At 41.8% G+C, this 18,380-nt stretch overlaps 1 protein-coding gene across 5 annotated transcripts; it reads right to left on the bottom strand.

Annotated features, from left to right (window-relative positions):
• Positions 1 to 864: 864 nt before the first annotated feature.
• PEX5 (peroxisomal biogenesis factor 5) lies at positions 865 to 17,956 on the bottom strand. 5 transcript variants are annotated; one of them, XM_034411019.3, is made up of 16 exons: positions 17,764 to 17,956; positions 16,048 to 16,236; positions 14,936 to 14,971; positions 14,681 to 14,813; positions 14,346 to 14,480; positions 12,850 to 12,955; positions 8,957 to 9,047; positions 7,314 to 7,436; positions 6,987 to 7,079; positions 6,777 to 6,896; positions 5,543 to 5,686; positions 4,442 to 4,512; positions 3,915 to 4,130; positions 3,642 to 3,807; positions 2,787 to 2,944; positions 865 to 2,026 (listed from the first exon to the last, which is right to left on the bottom strand). In XM_034411019.3, exons 2-16 carry the CDS (start codon positions 16,195 to 16,197, stop codon positions 1,825 to 1,827), a joined length of 1,944 nt encoding a protein of 647 aa, XP_034266910.1. In that variant the 5' UTR covers positions 16,198 to 16,236; positions 17,764 to 17,956; the 3' UTR covers positions 865 to 1,824. The 5 variants fall into 5 exon arrangements, with proteins under 5 accessions (XP_034266910.1, XP_087742637.1, XP_087742638.1 ...); XM_087886511.1 differs by having other exon boundaries at positions 17,719 to 17,771; XM_087886512.1 differs by lacking the exon at positions 17,764 to 17,956 and adding an exon at positions 17,576 to 17,719.
• Positions 17,957 to 18,380: the final 424 nt, after the last annotated feature.

Raw genomic sequence — 18,380 nt, 5'->3', positions numbered from 1 at the left:
AGGAAACTGAATAATATATTTTAGATACTGGCTGAGTTTATTCATCATGCAAAATCATAAATCAAAGGAAAAGAAGGCCAAAATGAAAGATAACCTAGTGGCCTTTTTCATTTTGGGGTCTGGAAAAATCCTCTAGAATTATTTCTTTAATAGCCATTTCTTGAGCTTTATTCCCTTTTTAAAGGAGATCTCAATACAATAAAATGCATGATAAAAGCTCTGAAAGAACTGGTTTTATAAGGCATTCCAAATGAATACTTTCCAATCTCCCCTAAATGGCCTTGGGCCTGTAATTTTAGTAACTCACAGCTTTCACCACCTGTAAATACCGTGTTTCCCCGAAAATAAGACCGTGTCTTATATTTTTTTGAACCACGAAATAAGCGTTTGACCTTATTTCCGAGGTGGTCTTATTATTTTGGGGCACGCGGAGCAAGACAGGGCTCCTCTTGCCATTTTACCTGATTTCCAGCTCTGTCTCCCTAACCCTAACCAGAGGCAATGGCAGGGACTGGCTGTGTATGCAGTTAAATATTTTCAGGGAGGGCTTATTTTCGGGGGAGGGCTAATTTCAGGGAGGGCGCATATGCTCAAAAACCTGATTGGGCTTATTATCCAGGGAGGTCTTATTTTTGGGGAAACGGTATTAGTAAAGTTCACCTAAACCTAAGAATGACTGAGGAAGCCAATTATGTCAGAAATGAGTGAAACACCTCAGAAACCTAGCTGTAAGTTGTGCAAAAAGCGTGAATTGTAATAGAAAGGGAGATTTTTCAAATATATGCAAGTTAACAGTGATAGTGGTCGGATGATGGTCCCTGATGTTTCCTGGCAAACAATGGACAAAATGAAAACCTGACAGCGTAATTTGGCAGGTTTTATTTTTTCACTTTCTATTATACAAAATACTTTACAATTTAAAAACATTTTCCCAACAAAAATCATATACATATATTTATAAAGAGCCAATTACACCAAAGGGAAAAGCCTGATGAAGAGAAATAGCCCACCCACTTTACTTATAAGGAACCAAAATGGCAGAGGGGTAATTAAGGGAAAGTTCTTGGCCCACACTTCGTGTTTCTGATAACTGCCAAGTCTGCCGTTTCCCAGATACATTCTTACTTTAATAAATACACGGCTGCTCCTTTCCCATCTCTGTGGTGGTGACATCAGCTAGGTTGCTACTTCATAAGCAGTGCTCATTCCCTTTCTGTTGTCCTTTTAACATTAGCAGCACTTTTCAAGTCCAGAGTCCAAAATTTGTATTTTGATTCATCCTTTTGCAAAAGGGCTTTTCAACGAAACCATCTTAACCGGATGTGCAAAGAACATAAATACTCTGCATAAATATTCTGTGAGAGATTTAGCAGGCAAAACTAATGTCCATCAAGGGCCACAAATCCTTTCCTTGTATCACAGAGACTGACCTATAAGAAAAAAGCCCACTACTTTTAAATCTGTGCCTAGAAGACACCACTGCAGGGAAATCTAAATACTTTTCTGCTCAAAGGGCTTTTTTTTTTTTTCCTAAACTAAATTTTGCAGGCTGGGACAGGCACACAGTAGGTACCATTCCTTGCTGGATTTGCATAGGTTAAGGAAGCTTAATTTGACAGAAATATGATCCAGCACAACATGTAAACCAGTGACCTGCCCTAAAAAGGAGACAGAAAATAGGTGTATATGTTGTTTTCAGGGACAGCTTGAGAATTAAAAGAGAAGTGTCCCTGACTCAGCCATGTTTGTCTGGGTGGGAAGAGAAAGAAGGGACTGGTATGGGGGAGGGCTCCTCCTGCATTCACAAGGGAGCCCATCAATGAGTCACTGCTGAATAGCAAAAGCCTGTAGGAGGGTAGGAAGGTCATGGGCATCTGCTGCTTCATAGAGGTTGCTGTGGCCCAGCATGGAGAGGGCCATACGGAGGGTGCTCCAGATGTTGTCAGACATGGCTCCCTGTTGGCCCCGTGGCCCGCGACTCTTCTGCTGCATCTGCAAGGCTTCCAAGAAGTGTTCTATAGCCTCTCTGTCAAGACAGCAGCATATGGTATCGAAGGGAGTTAAAGGGGATCAAGAATAGCTCACAATCAAGATTTGCCCCACAAAGATTAGCCACGGGGAGAAAGAGGGAGCAGTTCTAAGGCTTTCTTTTCCCATACACCTTAGTCGTTCTTTGTTGATTTTGCCAACACAAATACTTAACTCAGGATCATTTTCTATTTGATTTTTACCACCACCTTTGTTATTTTAAAGGTAACTCAAAGCAGTGAACATATCGAATGCTCCTATTTACCCAACAACCACCCTGTGAGGTAAGCTGAACCGAGTGTGTGTGACTGGCCCAAAATCATCCAGTCAGCTTTCAGGCCTACAGCAGGCGCAGAGTTCATAAGGCCAGCACCTTAACCACTATCCTCAATAAATAAATGAACACATATAATGTTTTTGATTCATTTGCTTAATTGGGTTCTCTTGATCTACTTTTAGAACTTGTGTGGAAAACAGATCACGTTTTAGGTCATATTTATCCAGAAATATTGAAAAGGTTCACAAACTTTTAAGCACCACAGTAGATGAGACACACCAAAAGCCAGTGAATATGACTTTTTGAAAGAGGAGGTGAAATGAGTGAAGGCACTATGAGTCAACTGGGATGCCAATTTCTCTGGGAAATACTTTCAGAGTTGCCTGATCCAACACTCACATTATAGCTCAAGTCTATGGTGGCGTCATCTAATCAAAAGCAGCAGTAGAATCAACCTCAGCTTTAAAGCTACCCAACTCACCTATGGGCCCCTAAGTTGATACAACTAATGCCTAGGTTGTAGCGAGAACGTATATAGCCAGGCTGCAGTTCCAGTGCCTGCCGGTAAGCAGCTACAGCTTCCTCACTCCGGTTCCCGTTGGCTAAGGTAGCTCCCAACTTGTTCCAAAGGAGATGATCCTAGAAGAAGGAACCAGGTTCAGTCAGACTTGGTAGAACAACTTTTGTTTTTCCTCCCCTCCCCTCCCCTTCCCATTCTTCTCAAACTTTCAAGACTATTTGCTTAGTCTTGATCTTTATATCACTGTGCTTTTCTATAGTCCTCCCTCCCATATTCCCCTTCAATAAGAATCCTGTGAAGTAGATTGGACTGACAGCGATTAAGTGTCTTAGTCATTCTACATTTATCTCTTTTCCTTTCAACGGATAAAGATTGCAGGGGAAGTAGGTTAGCTAAGGGGTTGAGATAACATCTAAAAAAAAAAAACAGCTCTTGGCTCTGCCATAGCCTTTTTGGGGGTGGGGGCAGATATTTCTCTCTCACACCCATCAGTCATGGCCAAAGGAAACAGATTCACCTCCTTTGCAAGATTGTGGTGAAGGCTGCTTGAGAATGACAGAAGTGCTCTAGCTTTTGATAGCATTCCTAAATGCTTCTCTTAGTTTTTACTGAGACGGTTGTCGCATCAAGTGACCTGCACTTCGAAATTGATGGGAAAATACCACTTTTGGTATTTTCCCATCGATTTCCATATCACTTTTGGTATGGAAGAGTCTTAAGAACCGACTCCTGCAGTCAGAAGCAGCCTCAAGCGAGAAAACAATGCCACCTTCTCCTACTACCCCTTTTCCTCTCCCCCCGCCGTGCCTTCCTTACATTTGGCCGTGAGCTCAGGGCAGCAGTGAAGCAATCCACAGCTTTCTCATACTCGCCACTCAGGTTGAAGAGAACACCCAGACCACACTGCACATCAGGGTCCACCACATCGGGGTTGCTACGGACAGCTGCCAAGAACAATTCCTTCACCTCGTGAAAAAGTGAGCTGAGGAAGGGAAGAGCGAAGAGACCAATGTGGTAGGAAGGGCAACCGCCAGTCCCATCTTGCTTCATTTGCCCAGTTCCCATTTATTGCTCATTCTGCAGACTCACTCAGTTAGGAGGGAACCCAGAATACGTTTGGAGGGCCCCAGACCTGGGCTAGAATTTTCCCCTTCTGGTTCTTTTCCCATCAGATGAGCGTAGGCCGGTTTGTGGTGCAACCAGTCGCGCAAGGTTTCACATGCCTGCTTCTGCAGCGATTCATTGGTAAAACTGACAGCTAAAGCCATGAGTGCAGTGAGGTTTCCGGGCTGCAACTCCAGGCACCTAGGGGAAAATCATACAGGTAAAACACTAAGGGAACAACTGATGTATCTGCAGCTGGTGCAACCCTATCCCTTTGATTTGCCAACCCAATTCTTTCTGTGCTAAGAAAGAAACTCCTGCTGAATCCACTTCAAAGGGCCAGCTGCAAACAATGGATTTAGTTTTGTTTCAGGTGAGGAGAAGACGCAAGGGTACAGTTTAAGTTCACCACACATCCTCAAACAGTCAGCATCATTGGCCTTTAGACTTTGGACTACCACACTGGAAGGTCCCAAGGCCTCACACTTCTGCTGGTCAGGAAGGCTACTCACTGTCGGAGGGCACTTATTGCAGCAAGCTCTTGTTCATTCTCAGCTTGGGTGGTTCCCAGGTACTGCCAAGCCTAACACAAAGACATGACAAAAACAAGAGTTCTGTTCAGAGCTGCATGGAAGAGTGGGGCGATGTTTGCAAACCTTCTTTTCTCCTCCCCATCTTTTTTGTTACTGCAGGGGGAAAATATTTCTGGGGAGGAGGAGACACACACTTGATAGCACATCAAAAGCAACCAGCTGGCCCAGAGCGCCAGTTGACTTCAGCATTCTCAAGCAGCTGCTCTGGGAACGATCAGAATAGATCAGAAGGATGAGGTATAAGGCAAAATCCCAATTAGTGCCTGAAGTAGTCACTTCTTTCCTTCTCATAGTTAACCCGGCTTGGGGAAAACATTCAGAAATCAGGACCCAGAAGGTGGCATGCACCCAGCACTGTCCAGGAAGGAGACTGAAGAACTAAAGTCTGATCTGAAGCAACTCTGCTCCAGTTCTGCTAAAGAGGAACATGATGTCAAAACTGACTCGTCTTCGTTACCTGCACCTGATTTTAGCTCACAGTTTGCCAAACAGAAACAGGAAGGGGTTTTTTTGGGGGGGGGGGGAATTCCTAGGGAGGGGGGAGGGCTAAGGAATGCATGAGAGCCTTCTGTGGCTTGAGAGGAGATACCCACCAAGGTCAAGTCCTGAAAATTTTTGAAACTGCTCAGACTGTCTTTCCAAAACAAAAGCACTGCATGTAATTGGTGGACAATCAACTGTGCGTAGACCAGGGAAGAAAAGGGAGTTTTACCTATGCTGGTTTTCGTGGGAAAACCTCAGAACTGACTTTGCTTCTGCTGTACCTTTGGATGGATCTTTTACTAAAGTTTTATTCTCAGTGAACTTTCTGGACCAAAAATTCCATTTTTAGAATGTGCCAACTGGAACGATTGACACACGAGTCCTTGGCACCCAAGTAAAGAACACCCAACTCCAGTTACAAACGTCACAAAGGAATATATCTAATTTCATGCAATCAGAGTTGGTCCTTCCTGCAGCACACAGGGGCTAAACTGCCATTTGACATAAGCCGAGAGATGCTGGCCCTCATTCACTCACCTCCATATGGTCAGGCTTTTGTTGCACAGCAGCCTCAAAGAATAAGACAGCGTTGGGGAGATGCCCCTCCTCCAGACATTTCAGCCCCTCCTCAAAAGCATGCGGGTGGTCCCGTACAGGGTTATCTTCTTCAAACTGGTATCCCTACAAGGGAGGAAGAACAAAACATTAGTTGCTTCTAAAGGCTGCTCCCCGGGTGTAAGGAAAGAGATAGGACACATGGCTACTCCACAGCAGTTTGCTGCTTATTTAAGGAACAACAAGAGGAAGGACTAGTCCATCTGCTTTTCTCTTCTGCTTGCAAGCCCAGACTGGTGCATCTTTCCTTGCCAATTAATCAGCGAGTGTGGGACAGCACTGAAGAAGGTAAGTGGAGTCTTAGGTGCAGAGGGGTAAGTAAGCAGAGAGCATCCTCTATCTCTTGACACACCTTCTACCTTCTGCAGGAAAATGAGCATAGCTCTCTTGCCTCCAAAATTCTAGAAATCATATGATGAAAAACTAACACTTGTAGAGAAGACGGAAGCAGGTAACTGCATCTAGCCATCCTCAAAATGTGCCCTTTGAACACTTTGCCAATATGGCCCCACCGCCTGCCTCAGGGCCCAGCTTCTCTCTTTTGGCTCTGGGGGGGTCCGAAGTGGCAAGCCACTGAAGGATGCATTTGGATGACCACCCAGAGCCAAGATGCACTGAAATGAGAAAAATCTGGAGGGAGGCACAGTTAGCAGGAGAGGAAGAATATGGTGCAAAGAAAAAGTTACACTCTGTTTACTCCATGTTATTTTTTAAAATAAGGATCTATTTATGCTTTCTACAGACAGCATTTCAGCTTGTTAGTTCTCAACCTTATTTTTAAATAAAATTTGCTATCCACACACTAAGTAGTAAGAGTTGTACAATCAAAAAGAAAAGTGATAACAGAAACAGAAGTTAGAAAGGAGGAGATATAAAAAAAGGAAATGGTAAAGTGGAGAGTTGTTAAAGAAGATGATGTTAAGTGTTAAGTATTAATGTTATTATATTATTATGTTATTATATTATCAATATGGTGATGAATATCACAACAAAGATGTGTAATGTGACTATCTAAACATAACTGTACCCAGAACACACACAGTTTGATGAAAATTGAATGTTATATAAATAAAACAAATAAAATATGTTTAAAAAAAACAAAAACAAAAGTGAGGGACAGACAGGACAAAGCACAGCATTCCTTCTACATCAGTACCTTGTCGTAAGTGGAGCTGGCAAGATCCTCATATTCTGATAGCCAAGGATGAGCTTCTGCATCTCGCTTGGCCATCTCTTCCCACTCAGCCTGCAATTTGTCCCAAAAATCCACATCTGACTAGAGAAAGGAGAGAAAGAAAATATCCAGTTTCCTCAATTAAATGCATTAAAAGTCTCCCTATGGCAGAAGGAGAGCCATGCCCATTACCTCCACGGCAGTCTTGGCTTGCTCAAATTCTGGATCCAGGTCCAGCGCATTCCCAGTGTGTGCAAACTGATCTACCCAGGCTTCAGATGTATCCTAAGAAGAGAAGACAGAGGGGAAAAAACCTTCCAAAAGACAGCTAAATAATGGAAAGCAACATACAACATTCAGGCTATTTTAACAGAATTATGAAGGAAATGACTCTTGTCTTGCTCCTTGTCTACAGATGCTCTGCTCAGTTCTGGGCCCCAAAACCACTTATTGGCTATATGGAGCAAGCTGCCATGAGTTCTCCTGCTGAAAGCAGCAAGCAGCAGCCAGGAATCCTACCTGCTGCTGAATAAACTCAGTTGCCCATTGCTCTGCCTTATCCTGGTCCCTGGGATTAATGGTCACCCGATTGGCCTCGATGGATACCCTCCCATCTCCAATCTGGCGAACAAATTTTAGGAACTGCATGAAGAAAGGAGACACAGGTAGAGATCGTCATTATTCATGTCCTTACACCTCCAAAATGTATCTTTTGCCTGGTTAGCCTGCATCTGGCCTGAGCAGACATTTCAAGAAAAGGCAAGAGATTTGTTCAGCTTTACTGGGCACATGGGAATCAGTGATAATTTAAAATAATTGCACAACACTAGCAATAAATCTCTAGAAAACCCTCCCAAAAGGTTACTATAAAGCCCCAAACCCAGGTTAAGTCCTGCTACAGAAGTACCCCTTTTCACCCAGTCTCATCCAAAATTTATCTTGCGCTGATAACAAGAGTAAATCTGGCCTGACAGTTCCTAAGTAATCCTTAAGAAAACAAATGCTGACCTATCATGAATGATTGCAGAGGGGAAGCAGTGTCTGTGTTACGAAAAACTCCATTATGACACTAAGGACAAGAACTACTAAGATGATCATGCCTTGTAAGGGATTCACTGATGAAAGGCAGAAGGCTGCAGCAGAGAGACGAGGTTCCAAGCATGGTTACATTTAACCCCTCATTTCCTAATGGGTTTTACTCATAATTGCCCAGCAGGTTTCATACATGAGCAAGGATTTCACTAGGAGAAATGCTAAAACTCTAGCCATTATATTACACTCTTGGCAACGAAGCACCAATCTTCTAAGACAGCCTTCCCAAATGGAGTAGTCTTCAGAACTGCTAGGTTGGCTGGAAGATGATAAATTTTGAAACCCAACGCATCCAGAGATAAGAAAGGCTATCCTTAAGAAAATCAAGAGATGTGGAATCCTTCATTTTCCATATGAGGTAACAATAGTAAATCAATCCAATGAAGCACAGAGGGTGGGAAACCTTGGCATTTCCATTTTTCAACAGGGGTGGGAAATGTGTAACCCATAACAAGCCCTCTCCCCTCATTTTTCTGCCACTGGTAACTCAACCAGTCAGATGGTCAGCAGGCTGGAGAAAACCCAGATGATTCATGGCAATGCACACTGAGTGCTTTAAACAAAGACATCTGGAAGAAAAGACGAGGCACAAGGAAGCAAAGAAGGGGCAGGGGGGCGCTTGTCTGTATAATGCAGAGGTGGGTTTCAGCAGGTTCTGACCAGTTCTGGAGAACCGGTAGTGGAAATTTTGAGCAGTTTGGAGAACCAGTAAATACCACCTCTGACTGGCCCTGCCCCCATCTATTCTCTGCCTCCCGACTCCCAGCTGATCGGGAGGAAATGGGGATTTTGCAGTAACCTTCTCTGGAGGGAATGGAGATTTTACAGTATCCTTCCCCTGCCACACCCACCAAGCCACACCCACAGAACAGGTAGTAAAAAATTTTTAATCCCACCACTGGTATAAGAGTACACATATGGCCCTTGAAGCTGAAAATGTTGCTAGCTAGTGGTGTTCAAGTGAGTTATAAGACCAAATAAGCCGGCATGCACATACCCACAATTATTTTCTCTCCAGCCTTAAAACTGTACGTTATTCCTTTTGAAGAAAATGCCAGTCACATTTTTACCTCAGAATCATTCAACTTGGGATCATCCACTTTTGAAAGAAAATCATTAGCTGTTTTTTTCAGATCGTCTTCAGGCTGGTATTCCTCATACCTACAACCAGAACAAACCAGGCAGAGACAGGATAAACCAAAACAATGCTATGTGCAAAAGTGATTTGACCCATCGGTTTATATGCACTAGATTTTTATTTATTATTTATCCCATGTTCCAGTTTGCAATTCAAACCCTAGTTTGAATTTTAACATAAAAACACAACATGAAATTTTAACTTTAAAAAATTAACATAGATCAGGGCAGTCTACAAATACATAAAAAAATAAATAAAAAACAAACTCCAGTCAATTTCATCTACAGAAGAAAATTAGAAGCACGTAACCTCAACCCTTACAACATAAATATACAGTTGCAAGAAAAAGTATGTGAACCCCTTGGGATTACATGGAGTTTTGCATGAATTGGTCATAAAATGTGCTCTGAACTTAATCTAAGTCACAACAATAGAAAAACACAGTCTGCTTAAAATAATACTACATAAACATTAGATGTTGCCATGGTAATTGAACATAACATGTAAACATTCACAATGCAGGGAGGAAAAAGTATGTGAACCTTTGGACTTAATAACTGGTTGACCCTCCTTTGGCAGCAATACCCTCAACCAAACGTTTCCTGTAGTTGCAGATCAGACCTGCACAACGATCTGGAGTAATTTTGGACCACTCCTCTTCACAAAACTGTTTCAGTGTAGCAATATTCTTGGGATGTCTGGTGTGAATCGCTCTCTTAAGGTCATGCCACAGCATTTCAATCGGGTTGAGGTCAGGACTCTGACTGGGCCACTCCAGAAGGCGTATTCTGTGCTGTTGAAGCCATTTTTTTGTTGAATTACTTGTATGCTTTGGGTCATTGTCCTGTTGCAACACCCATCCTCTGCGGAGCTTCAGTTGGCGGACAGATGGTCGTACGTTTTCCTGCAAAATGTCTTGATAAACTCTGGAATTCATTTTCCCATCAATGACAACAATCCGTCCAGGCCCTGAGGTAGCAAAGCAGCCCCAAACCATGATGCTCCCTCCGCTATGTTTTACAGTGGGGATGAGGTTTTGATGTTGGTGTGCTGTGCCTTTTTTTCTCCACACATAGTGTTGTGTGTTCTTCCCAAACAACTCAATTTTGGTTTCATCTGTCCACAGTACATTTTGCCAGTAGTGCTGTGGAACATCCAGGTGCTTTTTGCAAACTTTAAACATGCTGCAGTATTTTTTTGGGACAGCAATGGCTTCCTCCGTGGTGTCCTCCCATGTACTCCATTCTTGTTTAATGTTTTCCTTATTGTGGATGTGTCAACAAAAATGTTAGCATGTGCCAGAGATTTCTGTAGATCTTTAGCTGACACTCTAAGATTCTTCTTTACCTCATGAAACATTCTGTGCTGTGCTCTTGCAGTCATTTTTACAGGACGACCACGCCTAGGGAGAGTAGCAACAGTGCTAAACTTTCTCCATTTGTAGACAGTCTGTCTTACTGTGGACACATGAACATCAAGGCTTTTGGAGATACTTTTGTAATCCTTTCCAGCTTCATGCAAGTCAACAATTCTTGATCGTAGGTCTTCTGGGAGCTCTTTTCTGCGAGGCATGGTTCACATCAGACAGTGCTTCTTGAAACCAGTAAACCCAAAACAGGTGTGTGTTTTTAAAGGGCAGGACAGATGTCAGCAACACATCCAATATCATCACACTGATTGGAGACAAGGTTGGCTCACTCCTGGCTCCAATTAGCTCTTGGAGAAGTCATTAGGCTAGGGGCTCACATACTTTTTCCTCCCTGCACTGTGAATGTTTACATGTTATGTTCAATTAAACCATGGCAACATCTAATATTTGTGTAGTATTATTTTAAGCAGACTGTGTTTTTCTATTGTTGTGACTTAGATGAAGTTCAGAGCACAGTTTATGACCAATTCATGCAAAACTCCACGTAATCCCAAGGGGTTCACATACTTTTTCTTGCAACTGTAAAATAACTGAAATAATTCACAAACCATAACAAAACTGTTTTGTTTCTAGGGGTAAGTAGACAAAAGTCTATGTTCCAGGCATTCCCTAAGAAGGCCCTAAAAAGATCTTAGTGTTCACACAGAGACATAAGAGAACAAACAAGCTTTTTATTATCTGGAAGCTTCAAGGAGTACACAAATACACTGTTTTGCGTTCAGAATAAACTGGCTCCTAAAGGATATTTTAAACTCTGAAAAAATGTGTTTCACTTATCTAGCCCAGGTAAATGTAGTAGCTTAGTTCAATTGATACCTTAGTTTAAATGTATGAAGTGTAGTTGAATACAACCCAAAAAGAGAATGCAGCTGGGAATCAACCAAAATGAACATGTAACACAGATACCACCTGAACATCCAAAGATAAGGCTGGATTTAATGCTACCTTGAATTGTCTACAAGGGCCTTCAAGGGATATGCAACAATTATCTCTATTTAGATGAATTTCCTACATTAACACTGCCATTTATTTGACTGAACTCACTTGATAAAACTTCATCTCATCTATTGATCTTAGTCACTGCATACATAGTCAAACCTGAATCTGAGCAGAGTTGAAATATAAACTGAATTTGATCTTACCCCAAATCCTTAGATAACATCATTCAGTATTTCAAGTGGATGCCAAATTCAGCACCACAAATACCATGAGGCACATTTTGGAAACATTTGTCTAGATATGAATATATGGGTCTCTGGAATACAGTGTACCCACTCACTGTCTGAAAGCTGCTCCTATGGGATACTTTATCAAATTGTCTTTGACATCAGCTTCTAATTCTGCTTTCTTCACAGAAGGTGGGGGCAAGCTATGAAATGAATTGCCATCAGAGTTTATGCAAGCAGCCTCATTGCTAATTCACTAATTAAGAGGAGTGCAAGAGATAAGGCATGGCTGCATTTGAACTTGAATGTCTGACTCTGTATTTATTACAACTCCACCTTGAACATATATCACATATCACTGAAGACAAAAAAGTAAACTCCATGTGTGTTCTCCAACTTTTGGCTTTCAACTCTTCAAAATTGCTGAATCTAATCCATCTTCAGAGTATTTTATACATTTATCAAGAAAGAGACAATATACAGCCTGGATAGTCAGGCAGTCAGCAATGGAAACCCAATGTGCTTAAGAAAATACTGTACAGGTAGTCCTCAACATATGACAATTGAACCTCAAATTTCTGTTGTTAAATGAGACATCTATTAAGTGAATTTTGCCCCATTTTTCAACCTTTCTTGCCATAGTTATTAAGTGAATCACTGTAGTTGGTAAGTTAGTAGTCCGGTTGTTAAGTGAATCTGGCTTCCCCATTGACTTTGCTTGTCAGAAGGTTGCAAAATGTGATCACATGACCCCGGGACACTGCAATGGTCATAAGTGTAAAACAGTTGCCATGCATCTGAATTTTGATCACATGATCATGGGGATGCTGGAAAGATCATAACTTTGAAAAATGGTCATAAGACACATTTTTCAGTGCTGTTGTAACTTTGAACAGTCACCTAATGTTGTAAATTGAGGACTACCTGTACTTCTTTCCAATGTGACAGGGCTAATACAGGACAACAATTCAGTAAACTTCAGTAAACCTCCGTTGTTTAGAATCTCTTTCATAAATTCTGAAATTCTGTCCCACTATTAAAAATCCTCTGAACTGAGGACCATTTGATCCCGGCACTCCTGTTGCCGCTGGATTTTCAGAAAGATAAGCTACTGAATGGCAAAAATGGACCTGCCAATGTTGAACTTGGAAAGCCTTACCAGGTATCTGAATAAGAGTCTGTCCAAGGGGTTCACATGTAATTATGGGAAGAAGCCACAGAGATACTCACCATTTATCAGCCGACGTCTGATCTTCTGATTCACCCAGCCACAGCTTCTCCTCCGACTGCTCCAAATACTCTTCTGCCCATTTGGCAGGAGACACGGATAATGGATCTACCGTATGTAGAAATGGGATAAGAGTAAGTTAACTGAACAGCCTGGGAGAAGGAAGAAGAGGCACTGAAAGGCAACAAGCGTTATCAAGCATCATTGCACATAAGTACCTACTATCCCACTCAAAATCAGCTTCAATTATCTAGGCTAATGCCCTAGAGCTAATACCCTAGCTAATACCCAGAAATATGAGCTATTACATAAAATTATGCCATGGTGTTCCAGCTGGGACATTGTTATCTTAGTCACCATCACCCATTCTAATTTGGAAAAAGTTCAGAGAAATGCAACTGGGATTGGGAAAATGATTTCAAAAACCCAGCTGAAGGGAATCAGAAAAGCACACAGATAAGACTGAAGCAGAGCCCCACTAGCAATTCAGCCTTGTCTACCAGGGCAAAGGGAAAAAAAGTGACTTGCAACATATTTAATTTGGATATAACAAGACTAGACAAAACATTTAACTACGCAAATAACAGGACAAGATTCCAAGAAAGTTTATCACACAATCTTCCTTCTCTAAGAGGCAGTACAATTGTACCTTTAAGACCGTCTTGAAAAATTACCTGTCTATTCAGAATGCCATTTATGTATTCAAAGAAGCTCTAGTTGAGCAAATCCTATGCTACAATAAACATGTATTCAGGTGGCACATGATTGTTATTTTAACTGCAACACACCCAGAATTTATTATTAGATTTATATGCAATTTTTTATCTAACGCAACCCTTTTATCCCATGGCTGAGAATGGAATTAAACCTGAATCCCTTTGTTAATATGCTATACTGACCTCTCAAAATGTATTTTTCTAGAAACATATGTTTTCTAGAAAAACAAACTTTTCTAGGCCTACAGACTTAGTCTTCAGAAGGCAAGACAGAAGAAAAAAAAAGAGTGCCAAAAAGAAGGTAAACAAGACTTGCATGGGGAAAAGGAGATATACTTTAGTACTGTGTTTCCCCAAAAATAAGACCCTGTCTTATATTTTTTTGAACCCCGAAATAAGCGCTCGGCTTATTTTCAAGGTGGTCTTATTATTTTGGGGCGCATGGAGCAAGATGGGGCTCCTCTTGCCATCTTACCTGATTTCCAGCTCTGTCTCCCTAATCATAACCAGAGGAAATGGCGGGGACCGGATGTGCATGTGTTTAAATATTTTCGGGGAGGGCTTATTTTCGGGGAGGGGGAGTATTTTAGAGCATGCGCTCAAAAGCTCAACTGGGCTTATTATCCGGGGAGGTCTTGATTTCAGGGAAACAGGAAACTATGCAGGAAAGATCCTTTATACTGCCAATCCTGCGCCCATTCCATTTACAGGCGCTTTGTTTTTCCCACCCTGCTCCATTAGATGCAATAGAGATGCCCACATCTTCCCAATAGCAGCCTTACCTGTAACCTCGGCAATGAACTCCTGGGACCAATCGGCATCATCATAATCTGCGGAAACGTCAACTGCATTATCAGATGCACCAAGGAAGTCCTGTGCCCAGTTCTCCGAGAGAGCCAGCGCTGCCACCCCTGGAGCTGAGGAACAAGAATGAGTCCCAATAAGCGTCCCAATACACACACAAACACACACACCAATCCATACAGGTGAGACCACTACCAGACTGCTTTTTTCTATAATTCACAGCACTCTCCATCTCTTTTTAGAAACAAAAGACCGAGCCTGTCCTACTTGCCTTAGCCAAGAAGATGTTTGGCTCTTCCCTGTTCACACTTACCTCTCTGTGGGGCCTGTCGGAAATTAGATTGTTCAATTTCCTGCATCTCAGCCAACAGATCATCCATCTTGAATGTTTGTGGGCCGCGGGAGAGCATGGGACCATTCTGCTCTTGAAGGAACTCTGCCACCAGCTGTCAGAGAAAATGATGTAAGAATTTTCATGGGCAAATGTACATTAGAGGAGGAAAATAAAGTCATAGAACAAGTCAAGGATGCCAAGGAAGAAAGAAACAAGACATATGGGAAGGCTTACATCATCTCCAGTGGCTCTTCCAAGAGGTTTGGGCACCTAGAAAACAGAAGAGATGAGGTTATTGTTTTAAGCTTCCTCTTCCCTCTGAAGTTCCATTTCACTTTGGTCTTGTACAACTCTTTTAGGCAATGAGAATGGTCAATTTTAAACCAGATGGAACTGTACATGGGAAAAGAAGATATAACTGTGGTTCCACTCTCTCCACCCATCCTCAAGGAAGGATCCCTGCAGGACTAAATATGGGAGATGCAGATTATTGGCAATATTTATTACCAGTTTTCAGTTCCATCCATGCACTATGAATGTGAACCTAGCTTCGTCTGAATAACATTGTGTCTTCATAAAATATCTGTGGCAAATATGAGATTTGAAGCAGGAATTTTCCAGATCAACTTTTAACCAGTTCTTGAAACTACCACTGTGAAAAAAAATTTTTCAAAGTCTACTGACCCTATGTATGTAGTGATAACTACCCTATAAGAAGCCTAAAACCATTCAAGCCACACTATTCCACGATCTGATTCACAGCTGAATTTATATACTGTATTAAATCACATTCTTTTAATGATAATTTGTTGAATAAGCCACAATGGCTGAGTTAACTCATTGTGCTAAGCTACACAAGTTACAGTTTAGTGCAATTATAAACTCAAACATAAATGCATTTTATATCTAAAATTCCTAATTAAATGGCAGTATATGATGACTGTGACAAAGAATGAAAAAAAGAGAATACAGATATCTTCAACCTATGGATTCAGAGAGAGTTTCTAAAGGTACAGTGAACTGTTGGAGCCAACTAATAAGTCCTGGCTCAAACAAAGGTGAAATTCATACTCTTTGATGCAATAAAAAATAGATGCAATAGGAAAAAATATTCTGTACAAAACTGAGGAAAATGCAAGGCAATAGAGACAACAGACAAGATGGATGTATGGCATCAAAGTGATTAGCAGAAAGTCCAGAAATGGGACATGAATCAACATACTGAATGCTTTGTACCATCACCAGAAGTTGAATTCATTTCAGGGCCCAAAAATCCTAAATCAGCTTTATACCTATTGCAAGACAGAGCAATAGCACCCTAAACAGTCTAAGTGTGTTAAACTTACCACATCTGCTACTGGACCAGTGGGAGGCCACACTAGGGAGCCCTGGAGTCCTTCTTGTTGCAGGCCCTTGTCCTGAGTGAAGTGGCTAGCCAGCTTCATCAGAGGATTAGAGCCCCCACACTCTGGCTCCACCAACTCCCTCATTGCCATGGTAGGTGGTAGAGAACGTGACACCCACACGACCCTCACCTGTCCAAAGAATAAACATTTGCACAGATTATATTTATTTACAGTATATATAAAATTGTCTGCATGATTAGATTATCTGGTGGGGCAACTTCAAAAAGGATCATGGAATGCAATTGCTGCAGCAGATGGAACAGAGACGTCAATTTCCTTTCTAGAAGTAAAGAATTTTGGAGAACCATTCCTAAAATCTATCTAAGTCATATCCAGATTTATTTAAGTCATATCCATATATTTACTTACTTTATATGTGTGCTTAGCTATTTACATACCGTGTTTCCCCAAAAATAAGATCCTGTCTTATATTTTTTTGAACCCTGAAATAAGCGCTTGGCCTTATTGCCCTGCGCTCAAAAGCCCGATTGGGCTTATTATCAGGGGATGTCTTATTTTGGGGGGAACAGAGTAAAATATATAATATATAGTTTTATAGTGATTAATGTTGACATTATTTAACAACAAAAGATAATCCAGGAAGTCTCAGCTAACCAACCATTATTGCCCAAAATGACAATCAATGAACTATGGTTTGTTACCTTGCCATATCAGGTATTATTAGATCAGTGAGCAGATGTCTGATCTATGGCCAGCACAAGACATGGTGCAGCTCATCATGTAATACAAAATCACAATGTCAGGGTGATTAATCCAAGCCCTCATCCCAACCCCTCCCCCCAGTAACCACAAATTGAGCTGGAGCTCAAACCCAACTGTTATTGTTAGAATGGTACTCAAACACCACTTACACTGACATTATTCCTGTTTACTGGAGTTTATATAAACCAGCAAAGCACACACTATGGCTATCAAAGCACAATGTCTGTGTTCATACAACATGCTAAGGCAAATTATGGTGATTATCATTTGGTTTAGCATGTTGCACAACTCTTGGCTTAAAGCTCTACAATTACAAGCCACTCCAAAGTACATTTTACCTACACACCCACAAATGAATTAAGTGACTATAACAAACACATCTCACGTAAACATATTAACCCAGAAAGCCCGGCCGTAGAGAGTATTCCCTTTCCAGCATACGTTTAATCAATGGCAAAATCTAAGCTACGTTCTCTAGTGTTACCTAGCCGCCACTGAATCATCACCAGTATACACGCATCTTGATCACTTCATATATTCCGAGAAGCGAGCTAGACTGAAAGCCAAGTTCTGGAGCTTTCCCAGGACGGTGTCAATTGAGACACCAAGAGGCTTTCTATACTATCCTAACAGACGGCACCGAAAAAACCCGAAAGCGAGAGCGCAAGCCGGACTTGATTTCAAGAACCTCCTCGACTGAATAGCCAGTCTCCGCCGCCGGAAAAGGTTTGGGGCTGAAACCAACCAGCTCGCCAGGCTTCCAAGGCCTTGCTCCTCTCTAGTTCAGTGCTCGCATTTCCCAGCAGCCGTATAGAGCCCTTGCGAAGGATCTCCACCTCCTCCCCCAAGTGAGCCGGATCGGGTCAGCGAACAACCTGGGGTACGTACCGGGAATCTCCCGCTCCCCTTCCTCTTATCCAATGCAATACGTACCTGCACGTCCCCGTGCCTGCTTCGTTCCTACAACATTCGCAAAAAGAAGAAAGGGGGCGGAGACAGTTCTTAAAGGGCCAGCGCCGCAGTAACTGCAATGGGGAAGCAACGGCGACTCCGGGGCTTTTGCCACGCAAAGCCAACCACGTTGGGAATATTGACGTCCGGAGAAGATTTGGTTTTGATGCAGAACTAAACAAAAAAAAAATATATCAATAGAGTCCAATAGCATTTCTGGGTCAGATTACGATTTCAGTTTTGTTTAACCCCGAGTAAACCGGCTTAGAAATCGAATGATGATTTTGCAGTGAAGGTAACTGCCGGACACCCATGTCGCGGCTTTGAGTGTAGTGGATATTTTATCCGACTATGTTTCAGTAACTTCTTCCAATGCATTCAGAATTAAAGCTGTGCAAGAAAATATACAAGTGCAAGGTCAGTTCATCTTCTTTTGGCTCTGGTATAGGCTCTGGAAGGAATTGCTATTTTAAAGTAAAGTGTAAAGAAATGGGTGAAATAATCTTAACAGAATTAGGAACTTTTTTCTGAGTAACATCTAAAAAACCTTGATATCAAATCCAAATCACTTATAAACCTTGAGGACTTGAAACCACAGA

The sequence above is a fragment of the Pantherophis guttatus genome, chromosome 2, assembly GCF_059756535.1.
Source record: "Pantherophis guttatus breed Tessera chromosome 2, ASM5975653v1, whole genome shotgun sequence".
In the NCBI taxonomy this organism is placed as follows: domain Eukaryota; kingdom Metazoa; phylum Chordata; class Lepidosauria; order Squamata; family Colubridae; genus Pantherophis; species Pantherophis guttatus.
The sequence above is the reverse complement of the archived record's forward strand: the minus strand, read 5'-3'. Positions and strand labels throughout refer to the sequence as shown.